General features: G+C 40.8%; 1 protein-coding gene across 1 annotated transcript in view; it reads right to left on the bottom strand.

Annotated features, from left to right (window-relative positions):
• FAM169A (family with sequence similarity 169, member A) overlaps window positions 1-10,334 on the bottom strand; it is an 87,113-nt gene extending 76,779 nt beyond the window's left edge. The window contains exons 1-4 of the mRNA XM_006874399.1: window positions 10,203-10,334; window positions 7,912-8,011; window positions 7,251-7,336; window positions 3,724-3,895 (exon numbers count right to left, since the gene is read on the bottom strand). Coding sequence (XP_006874461.1) covers window positions 3,724-3,895; window positions 7,251-7,336; window positions 7,912-8,011; window positions 10,203-10,334 — 490 coding nt within the window. The remainder of the gene's footprint in view (window positions 1-3,723; window positions 3,896-7,250; window positions 7,337-7,911; window positions 8,012-10,202) is intronic.
• Between the last annotated feature and the right edge of the window lie 2,287 nt (window positions 10,335-12,621).

Below are 12,621 nucleotides of genomic sequence, written 5' to 3'. Positions count from 1 at the left end.
AAGTCAATTCCAACCCATAGCAACCCTGTATAGGGTTTCTGAGGAGCAGCTGATAAGCTTGAACCACCAACCTTGCATCTCAAACCGACTTTGTAGTCCAGTGCATTAACCCACAGTGCTACACCATGACTCCCACTCCAAATATATAAGTATTTAAAGTGAAACAAAACTACAAGACTAAAAATAGGGAACCAGAGATACCAATTTATAATGAAGTCTACTACAAAGTAAAAAAAGGGAATAGAGCATATAAAGAACTTCCAAACGGCAAGGAAGTCAAGTAGATTTCAAGATGAAACAGACTGTTTTAAATAGGGAAAAAAATAAATAAATTACAGGGTAACCTCTAAGAAAATTAATACAACTGCACATCTAAATTTTAAAAGAGGAAAATCAGAAAGATTTGGCAAATATTAATACAAACGAAAAAAAGGAAAAGAAAGCCCACCAAAAAATGAAAACTCAGCGTAGAAGATATTGTGGAACAAAGAAACCAGCCGCACCACAAAAAGGATGAAATGCTGTATCAAGAGACAGAGTGGATGAGGATTCAATATGTCATCTACAGGAGACACATGAAAAGATGGAGACAGACTAAATGTCTATCAACACAAGAATAGTTAAACAAACTTTAGTACAGACACACAATGGAACAAGTGTGCGGTGCTGGTGTAGAAGAGTGACAATTAACCTGCAAAACACTTCACAATATGGATGGAGGACATTATGCTGAGTGAAATTGTTGTTGTTGTTAAGTGCTGTCAAGTCAATTCCGATCCATAGCAACCGTGTACAGGGTTTCCAAGGAGGAACTGGTGAGCTTGAACCATCAACCTTGCAGTTCAAACGGCTTTGCAGTCTGACACATTAGCCCATAGCGCCACACCAGGAGTCCATTATTAGTCAATCACAAAAGGACAAATATTGTATCTTCCAATGTTACGAAAAGTTAAGAAACAATCTATGATGGCTGCGTTATGGAGGGGGATGTGAAAGAAAATTACTCATGGGCTACAGGGTAGACATGTTAACATGGGTGACAGGGCAGGCGATACACAACAAGAGGGAGGATAGCACAGGAAAGATGAAGGCAGTGGGCGACACCGGGAGGAATGCAACAATTAAAGTGAATCACAGTAAGTAAGGTTAAACACGGGTGCATGGGGGGGAGGGGGCGCCAATCACTGTAATGAAGCAAAATATGTGATATGCTGAATAGAAAACTAATGATCTGCTCTGTAAATCTTCGACTGATTCCCAATAAAAAGTTTAGGAAAAAAAAACAGATTCTGACTGAAAGAGCACACTGATTTATGAACAAAACAGTCAATGATGTTTAATATGAAACATTTAGAAATACAGGAAATCGGACCACTCCCAATACTGGCAACCTATATGACTTGGAATAATATAGCACTACTGAAATTATTATTTAGGAGATAAGTGGTCTAATCATTTAGCTATATTATCACAGAGATTAAGACTGCTAAGAATTTAAGATTACAAAATACAATATAAATTTCAAGAGGATAAAGCCCAGATTATTACTGAAGATAACACATTGAAAAAGTAATCTTTTCTGTAACTGGTAATAAGATTGTTACCTCCAACTACCAGTTTTAAGAAAAGTCTACAGAGTTAATATAAAAGAGACCTCTAAGTCAGTGTTGAACTTAACAATAAACACTTTGTCTTGAGCTAGTTGAGGAAATAGGGAGCTTAAGAAACAGAACTTTCCTCTAGGGGTATGAAAATTTCACACCTATATAGGAAGCTAGGGAGTCCTGGTGTGGCACAGTGAGTTAATGTGCTGGACTGCAGTCAGTTTGGACCACAAGGTCAGTGGTTCAAGCTCACCAGCTGCTCCTTGGAAACCCTATACAGGGTCACTATGGGTTCAGAACCGACTCAACAGCACTTAGCAACAACAACAACATTTAGGAAGCTGGGAGCCCTGGTGTGGTGCTGTGGTTAATGCACTGGACTGCAAAGTCAGCCTGAACCACAAGGTCGACGATTCAAGCTCACCAACTGCTCCCAGGAAACCCTATACAGGGTCGCTATGGGTCAGAACGGACTCGACGGCATTTAACAACAAGATCATCATTTAGGAAGCTGGGAGTCCTGGTGTGGCACTGTGGTTAATGCACTGAACTGCAAAATCAGTTTGAACCACAAGGTTGGCGGTTCAAGCTTACCAGCTGCTCCTTGGAACTCCTATACAGGGTCGTTATGGGTCGGAACTGACTCGACTTCATCCAATAACAACAACAACACAGGAAACTGGTTGATTTTACGATCCAAAATTTTGGATCGTAAAATTTAGCACTGTTGATTCTATGATCCAAAAAATCCTCACTACCACTGAGTCAATTCCAACTCACAACGACCCTACATAGGATTTCCCAGACTGTAAATCTTTACAGGAGCACACAGCCTCATCTTTCTCCCAGGAAGTATCTGGTAGGTTTGAACTGCTGACTTTTAGGTCAGCAGCCCAAAGTTAACCAATAGCTCCACCAGGGCTTCTAAGATTCTATGATACTGTACCACTGTGCCAGTAATACTTTATCAATCTCCTACCACTAAGGAGCTCTGGTAGCGTAGTGGTTAGAAATCAGGCTGGGAACCTCAGGGTCAGCAGTTCGAAACTACCAGCTGTTATGCAGGAGAAAGATGAGGTTTTCTGCTCCCGTAGAGATTTACAGCCTCGGAAACCCTGTACAGGGTCGCTATGAGTCAGAACCAACTCCACGGCACTTAACAACAACAACCACTAAGAAAACTACATACTAAAATGTATTGTTGACATAGAGAAATAAAGAGGAACTGGTCCTGTTGAAATAACAGAAAAAATATACTGTCAGCCCTAAAAAAAATATGAAAAACAGAAGTAAGATTGCTTAGTGACTTAATCTCTGAGGAGTTAGCATTCTGAGTGTTCTACTTCCAGGAGTAAATGTTGTATCAACTTGGTCAGTCTTGTGGATTACTGGAAAGGTAAGAAGTACAGTATCAGTAAATTCCATTTGTCCAGATAAGAATTCCTCTCACAAAGTAACATGAGGAGGGAATGACCTTGATCATGGGGATAGGTATAATGTAACTTGGCTTTAAGATCGTAGGTTGTTGTTGTTGTTGTTATGTGCCGTGGACTCACTATAAACAGGAAAATGGCGACATAAACTGTCGCTCCCAGTCCAAGCCTGGCATAGTGTCCTCAACAACTGCTGCCTTTCATTACTTTGCAGGGTTGGTTCCCGGAAACCTAATCTGCTGCACCCTCGGAAACCCTGTACAGGGTCGCTATGGGTCAGAACCAACTCGACGGCACTTAACAACAACAACAAAATCTGCTGCGCTACGCAGAAAAGGGCTCTGAGGTGGGTCACAAATGGACTGGGGTTTGAAAAGGAGTCAGCAATAGTGAAGTCAGTCAACATTTAAGTGAAGGAAAGGGAGATAAAAAATGTGAGGCTCCTCTGAGCAACCATCTTTCCACATATGGGGAGAAATCTAGCCCCCTGTTAAATGTGTTTTAAAACTTTTCTAACAATCTTTACTTTTATAGGATGATACAACCAAAGCGCTCCCAAGGAAATACTAGGTAAAATCAACTCGAGTTCTCGCTAGACTAATCTCACAGGGACACTTCTGTAGTTGGGGGGTCTAAAAAAAGGAGGTTTTCATAATGCAGACTTTAAAGAACTTTTAAACACTCACCTGTAGGCTTAACTGAATAAAAAGCAATCGCCTCTCCTTTCTTCCACAGAATCTTAGCATAATCGGTACTGCTATGACACAGAAATGGGATCTCATTTCTCTCCATTTCCTGTTTTCTATACACAATTCGATTCAGAACGTACAGAACCACTCTCTCCCCAAGAGTGCTCACCTACAAAGAGAGTCAAACACCACGTACAACAGTTACAAGACACATCAATTCAGAGATGCTGTTTACTTTGCTCCCTGCTCCCACACCTTATATGGCATGCAAAGCAGCTCAATACATTCAAAATGATCTGTAAAAACATTTTATCATCACAGGCATAAGACTAATCATTCAAATGATTAAGAACCCATTTCTATAAACAAACATTACATATGGAACAATGCCTCTTAGCAAAACTCTAAAACAAGCAACAGTGGTTTCCAACCTGCCAACCGCGCAGTATCTTCTCTTCCGGCACTCAGCGTTGTCTTTCTGCTTCCAGCTGCCAGGACCCTGGGTCTCCTCAACCTCCTGAACTGCCTCAACTGTTCCGACTCACAGAGACCCAATACAGGGTTTCCAAGGCTTTAAATCTTCGAGAGAACAGAAAACCTCATCTTTCTCCCACAGAGCAGCTAGTGGGCTCAAACAACAGACCTGTGTTTCACAGTCCAGTGCTTATCACAGACACTGCAAATATAAATGATGATGATATACACAATGAAGATATAAACACCAAGAAAATGGGTCTTTTCAGAATAAACTGAAGGCGTTATTGCTTCTTACCTTGATTTTATTTCTAAATAATTAAAACCCAAATCTTTTCAAATATGCTTCTGCTTCAGTTTGGTCTTCATTGTGTACCTCTATAGTTAACGTTTTTTAATTTATGTGTATGACTTTATGTTTGGAATCCTGGGTGGCACTGTAGGATAAGCACTGGACTGCTATGCAGAACCAGTTCAAACCCACCAGCTGCTCCCTAGAAACCCTACGCAGGGTCACTATGAGTCGGAACCAACTTGACAGCTCTTCACAGCAACAGAAACAACTGTATTTACCTCTATTTCATCAGTTTAGATGCTTCACTTTCTTATGTCTACCTTTCAAATTGCCCCGTTCACTGCTGTGCCACACAGAATTCATAAGTATCTTACTTTATCCAAGTAACAGATAAAACGTGATCAAAACCAGAGCCCCAATCAAACCCACTGCCACTGAGTCAATTCCAACTCTGAGGGACAGTACAGGACAGAGGAGAACTGTCTCCTAGGGCTTCCAAGGCTATCAATCTTTACAGAAGCAGCTGGTGAGTTCAAACCTCCAACCTGTTGGTTAGCAGCCAAGCTCTTACCCACTGAGCTACCTGGTCACCTCATAGAATGATGACCAGCATAGAAAAAGGAACGAAGTTTATAGTCGGCTGCTGAGGGCCTCTCTCTCTATAACCGAACACTATGTTTCAGGCATCAGGTTAGGATCTTTATTTCTTCATCTTATGAAACTGTCACTACTCATACAGAAACAAAACCACTTGTTCAAGGTTTGATGCTTGTTGAATAGAAGAATGGTTACTTCCTCCTGTAACCTTACCAATCAACTTTTGATTGAACTAGAAGAGCAATCTCCCTTCACCGATTTCTCTATCTCTAAGAAGCAATGTCACAAAAGTAACTGAGGCTGAAGGACACCTGTTGTGTGAGTCCAAACAGACAGAGTCTTATTTTGGGTGTTTGGTCTCTCCTCCCTCCTCTCCAAGTTTCTTCACTTATCTAAGAGAGTCCACAACACACTGTCCCAGTAATAGTCTCTTTCTCCATTCTTGAACATTTACACCCAAATGTCCTCTATAATGCATGATACCTCAATCCTAACATCTCAGGAGATTTCTTTTCTTGACATACATGCTTCCCCCTTTCCTTATCTACCAGATCTGTTTCTGAGAATGAGTTATACTCTTCTACTGCCATCTACTTCAATTATATGGCAAAGTTCTCCATCAGACTGGCAAATCTCTAGGTGTAGACATTCTTACGGACTCCTGGTTGTGGCACTGTAAGATCAGTACTGGACGGCAAACTACAAGGTCAGCAGTTCAAACCTACCAGCTGTTCCTTGGAAACCCTATACCGGGTGGTTATGAGTCGGAACCAATTTGACAGTACTTACCAGCAATAAACATTTTTCCTAGTCTTTGTGAGATGGGGCCATCATTCTGGTATCTCAAGGCACATTTCACAAGAATGAATGTAACACTCGGGCTTGTTCATGTCAGCTCTTATCTCTTTCAAAGTTCCAAATCCAAAGGGAAGAAACTAAAACACCCCAGTATTTTGCAAGTTTCTCACTTTTCTATGCAGGATTTATAATCTCTGAACATGTTTCCCTTGTTTCTTCTGATTGCTTCAACTGCCCCACAAGAATGAATAGATATGGGGCACCTTGCACATTTAACAAGTTTTGACAGACTTGGACTTTCTAGAAATGGAACACGGGGAGATCAGGCTGTCAGCTCTATTCCTTAACAATGGTCTCTTCTTCATGGGATTCATTAATAAGGATCCCCACATGTATTCATTTCTACAAATCCTTCATATTATTCTGCAGACAAGACAGCAGCAGTACTGCTCCAAAAAGTTAGCATTCTCTTTAAGAAAGGTCTAACATATCTCTACGTAGTCAAAATTCCCTACCATTCCACTTTTATTGGGAGTCCTGATGTGGCACTGTGGGATAAAACACTGGACCGCAAGGTTGATTTGAACCACAAGGTCGGCGGTTCAAAATCACCAGCCACTCCTTGGGAACGCTATAGAGGGTCGCAACAAGTCAGAACCAGCTCAGTGGCACTTAACAATGGCAGCAACCACTTTTATTCTCAATTACATCCTGTCAACCACCAAATAGTTTCACACTTTTAAATTCTGGTCTGCCTCTTTGCATATTTCACATCTTCTTTTCTGTGGGTTTTCCCATCCTGTCCCATTTATACGCTGAAAACCAGAACATTAGAGAAGTCTCTTAAGTCTTAAGGCCTTTCACCTCTAGCATAAAAACCTTCGTTCGGCTGGTTTCTACATCATCCTGCAGACACTGGAAAGCCTGCTATCTCATGAACCTGGCCGTTTTGCAGAATACTGTACAGACCTCCAAAGATTAAGCATCCTGGTCAGTTTTGAAGGGACAAAGTATCTCAGCATTCACACTTAGAAAATTAGCTTTTCCCTGATGAGTAAGAAGGTCCGAAGCTAAAGTTGTTAAGGGCGGCCATGGATCAGCTATCCCATAGGAAGATCAACTGTCCCACAGGAATTCATTCTATCTCATCCATTCCCAGACACTCTTAGTATCACATCAAACAAAGAAGCCCAACTGGAATGGCCATTACAAGGTAACTCTGGTGATATTAAAGTTACAAGGTAATTTGGTGATATTAAAATGGAGATAAGCTCAGTAACTTCAAAAACCGTCACTGTTTATGGGAAACATATTGAGAAATGGCTTCATAATAAAACTTTTCAAAGTAAAGTCTTGTTACCTGTTTAAGCCCCTCTCTAGAAGAGACGGTTGTTTTCACAATATCATCAATAGCCCACCACTGATCAGCAAGGTAAAGTGCCACAGCTAAAACAGAGTAAAGATTATTATCATTTAAATGTAAGACTAAAAGTATGCAATGTTACTACTTAACTGAGGGTGACATGAAAAAAACAAACTAAACATACTGCATCTTGTGGATTCCAACTCACAGCCACACTGTACAGGGTTTCTGAGGCTGTAAATCTTTATAGGAATAGAAAAACCTCATCTTTCTCTTGCAGAGTGGCTGGTGGGTTTGACTGCTGTCCTTGTGGTTAGCAATCCAGTGCTTATCCTACAGCATAACTGGGGACCCATAAATATACTCATACTAGAAATCCTGGTGTGATGCTATAGGAAAAGTACTGGACTACTAACACGAAGGTCAGCAGTTCAAACCCACCAGCCACTCCTCTGAAACCTTTTACAGGATCACTATGAGTTGGAACTGACTGACCGGTAAACAATGAAATTTTATTTTATTTCACACATTACATGTATAATTTCAGCAACTGCTTTACCTAAAATCATAGTTTGAGATAGTTCTTTTAGAAACAAATACCTAAATATCTAACAGGAGAAAAAGTCTTCATTTCATAAAAACTAATCAAAAAAGACACCTGTGAGCGAGTCCTCGGGTGCAAAAAGAGCAAGAACTTTCTGGGTCTGATCTCCACCATAAAGAGGCACAAAGCCTACACTTGACAGGCTGATAGGAATCTGAAACAACAAAGATTAGTGAAGAATTTATTAAAAAAATACATGATAAATTACTAAATTTTTCCCACATTATTTCTAATTATATCACTACATTTAGCAGAAGATAATATTCCTAAGTCACTAAAAAACCAGAAGAAATCCATGTCAATGTTCCTTTTGAAGGATTATTTTTCTTGGGGAAAAACTGAAGTTTATTTCAACAAATACTACTGTATCTATCCACAGGTATGGAGTCTTAGTGTGGTGCTATGGGTTAATGCACTGGACTGTAAGGACTGTTTAAACTGCAAGGTCGGTGGTTCAAATTCACCAGCTGCTGCTCAGAAACCCTACGTTGGGTCGTTACGGATCAGAACCAACTCAACGGCACCTAACAACAACAACATCCATCAGTATAAATAAAAACAAAAGCTATGGCTTGGCCTCAAAGGTCATTCAAAAATAACCACATGTTATCACCAGCAATTCAGACTCCTTGAGGAGAAAAATATCTTCTACTGAGTGGTTTTAAATCAGGAATGGTATACACCAGAGTTGTATTATTTCACCATATTTATTCAATCTGTATGCTGAGCAAATAATCCAAGAGCATTAAGTATATAAAGAAGAACGTGGCATCAGGATTAGAGGAAGACTCACAACCTGCGATATGCAGATGATATAACCTTGCTTGCTGAAAGCAAAGAGGACCTGAAATACTTACTTATCAAGATCAAACACTACAGTCCTTCAGTATGGAATGCACCTCAATGTAAAGAAAACAAAAATCCTCACCACTGGACCAATAAATAACATCATGAAAAATGGAAAAAAGATAGAAGCTGTCAGACTTCACTTTGCTTGGATCCACTATCAACACTCATGGAAATAGTAATCAAGAAATCGTATGACACACCGCACTATGCAAATTTGCTACACAAGATCTACTTAAGAGTATTCAAGAACAAAGATGTCCTTTTGAGGACTAAGGTCTGCCTTTACCCAAGCCATGGTATTTTCAATAGCCTCATATGTATGTGAACACTGGGTCAACGAAAAAGGCAGACCACAAAAGAATGAATGCATTGAGTTACGGTGTTAGAAAAGAATATTAAAAGTACCATGGACTACCAGAAGAAAAACAGATCTGTGTTGGAAGAAGTACAGTCTGAATGCTCCCTAGAAGCCAGGATAGCAAGACTTCGTCTCTCACACTTTGAACATGTTATCAGAGGGGACCAGTCCCTGGAGAAAGACATTATACTTTGTAAAGTGAAGGGGTCAGTGAAAAAGAGGAAGATCCCCAACAAAATGAAATGACGTAGTGGCAGCAGGAATGGACAAACGCCTAACAACAATTATGAGGTTGGCATAGCATAGGGCAGGGTTTCATTCTGTAGTGCATAAGGTTGCTATGAGTCAAAACCAACTGGACGGCACCTAACAACTAAAGAAGCCAATTAAACAACCTCCTTTTCCAGCAATAGTTTCAATTGTTCTGCCTTCTTTAACACTAATTCCCCATTTACAGGTAATATTTTAATTCAGAGGATTATATAATATTGTTGCAAGAGAAGATTTTAAAGGATTGGTTACATCAACATGATATTCCAGAGGAAAAATCTGAGATCTACAGAAATTACGGAATTTGCCGATCATCAATTCATATTAGAATGACTGATTCCAAATCTAATCATCTTCCTCTAACAACATATCAAAGTTTACTCTTTTTTTGTTGGTGTAGTTAAGTGCTGTCGAGTCAGTTCTAACTCCTGGCGACCCTGTATCCAGTTTCTGAGGAGTTGCTGGTGAGTTTGAATCACCGACCTTGCAGCTGAAATTGACCCTGGGGTCCAGTGCTTATTCTTTGGAAAATCTTATTTTTCTAGTTTTAAAAATGAGATAGAAGATTCATGATAGAAAAATGCATAAATCAATATATTGCTGATTTTTTTTTTTAATAAAAATTATGGTAACCAGTCTTAGCAAATCTGGTGAGATATTTGCACATACTTTTTTAAAGATAGATAAAGCAATAACCTATCTTTTAAAAACCTGATCATGCTGCTGTGCTCATCAACCAGGATTTATCCATTTTACTGAATAGACTTCTGATAAGGATTTCAAAACTGAACAATGAGCACATAAAAATTATAATAAAAGAATGGTGAATTCAAAAACAGACTTGATAAAAAGATTGTATATGCCTTACCGTAATATTTAGGAATGAAAAACACTCTGGATTTTCAGGGTCCCCACACCTTAGGTCTGACATGTAATCCTCAGCAGAAGCTTCCAGTTCCTCATGACTGCAATTCTCCAGTAGATCCACAGGGAACATCATTGTCTATAGTAAACAACACAGAACAAAACAATTCAGAATATGAAATGCCAACTTCCTTTACGAACAGAAAGAATTAGGGAGAATTTTCTATTTCATCATACATAGACAAATTTGAGCCTACTGATTTAACCACATATGTTTAAAAAAAAAAAATCAAACCAGGTAATGAAATAGGAATGAACAGATACTTCCTTTACTGTCAAAATGTATTTATACAGAGACTTTCAGCAGACTAGCTACACAGATACTTCACCAACAAACACAACAGACCAAAAGAAATAGATACAACCTGTTGGGGACCACAAAGCACTGAGATGTTGAGGCCCTGTGTCATGGATGAAAATCCTACACGATGGCCCCACTCAGGATAGCTAGCCAGGGACCCTGAGGGCCAAAGGAAGTGACCTCCTGATGTCCCGGGTTCATTGGTTTTTGCAAACTCACTGGTGGGCTACCTCTGTATAATTTTCTTTGGTCTTATTATTCATTCTATGCTTCTAACCCCAGTAATTGTAGCTTCTGAGAAAATGGTTTCTTATGTGCCTCTCTTAATGTCTCCATTGTGTTGGCAGTGCATAGGGTCCTGGGAGCTCTGGTAGCATAGTGGTTATGAATCGGGCTGTGAACCTTAAGGTCAGCGGTTCGAAACTACCAGCTGCTCTGCGGGTGAAAGATGAGGCTTTCTACTCCCGTAAGGATTTACACCCTCGGAAACCCTGTACAGGGTCGCTATGGGTCGGAACCGACTCGATGGCACTTAACAACAACAACAACAAGGGTCCTGGGAACAAATCTCTTTGAGGAACAAACTCTGGCTACCTGGCAAGCATGTCCAAACTGTTCTTTATCAAATTATTCAGTTATTTTTGATATTAACTTAATACATGAGCCCTTGATACTCATGGACAAATATAAAGCCGAGGCCGTAAAAGTTCCAAAGGCAGGTTTGCTGGGATTCCGCAAAGAGGCTCTGGAGACAATCCGCCCAAGGAATTCACTCAAAGTAGATTGGCGAATTCCGGAGTATTGGTCAAGGAATAATAGTGACAACCTCCTCAAATCGTCCCCAGGTGTAAACCATTAATCCAGATGTCCTCCTTCCTCCTGAAAGCCTAAGCCAGGTAGCTGAAACAGCTTGACTCTCTTCAGACCTTTCAAATCCTTTCACCTTTTCCCAGTAGAGATTGAGCACTATAGATATGTTAACTAGCCTTGAGAAACCTCGAGTCACTACCTTAGGATTTGAGCCTAAAAAGTAATTTATAAGTTTGCCTGTACCCTGTCTTAATGATCACCTTCTTCCTTTGTGTAAAATCCCTCCCTGAAATAAAAGACGAATGCAGATGGAACCCTGCGTGCATTACTGCCTGCAGGGTCATAATGCCTGGAATCCAGGGTCTGCGTGCCAAGTTTTGCATCCACTCTGGTCTCGGGGTGTCTCCTTGTCTCTCTCTTCGTGTCTTTGTGTATATTCTTTCTCTATCTCTTTCGCTGCCAGATCTCCCTACTTCGTGAACCAAACTCCCCTGTTGAGGCCGGTCCCCGACAACAACCCTGGAGCCCTGAGCCTAAGTGAAAAGAAGAGACTAGTGGCTTGCAAACAGACTGGGGGAAGAGGCTGAACAAAAGTGTCAGCGAGAGAGGAAATAAAATAGGTGAACTGTCAACTGATATGACACAATTAGGCCATATTGAACTTCTGCAAGCAGAGTTCAATTGAGACAGAGGCCTGATGGCACAAATGCATGCTAGTGGCTGGTGATGAGAAAGGGGCAATCCTTCCTTGTTCCCCAAATGCTCCTGGTGAACAGAAAGGTGATCAGCCCCTACCCTCACCCACCAGAGATGCACTAACTGGCACCTAGAGGCTCACGAACTCTGCCTCATCAGGCTAAAACTCACAGTGCCAGATCAGTCAGCCTGTCACCCTTCCCTAGCCACCACTCCACTCCTTCAGTCACCACCAGCCCTGCTCCTAGCTGCATTCTGGGGCCAAAGCACCCCTTCCAGGAATAAGCACCAAGAATTCACCCAACCTCTGAATCAGCATGGACTATTTCCAGATAAGATGCCCCAACTCCAAATATCATCTAGGTCAGCAAGAACTCCATGTCGGACTGAGCACCCCAATGCCTCACCCCTCCATTCCTCCTTGTGAGCTCCTTGACTGGCAGAGGGCACCAAACCATACCAGATGCCCAAGCCCCCCACAGTTTACTCCTCTCTAGATTCTTCAATCTGAAATTGATCAAACATGCAATCAAGATGTATTGATCATTACTGGTGA

The sequence above is a fragment of the Chrysochloris asiatica genome, unplaced genomic scaffold, assembly GCF_000296735.1.
Source record: "Chrysochloris asiatica unplaced genomic scaffold, ChrAsi1.0 scaffold00275, whole genome shotgun sequence".
Lineage (NCBI taxonomy): Eukaryota > Metazoa > Chordata > Mammalia > Afrosoricida > Chrysochloridae > Chrysochloris > Chrysochloris asiatica.
This window is presented reverse-complemented; position numbering and strand designations above follow the sequence as displayed.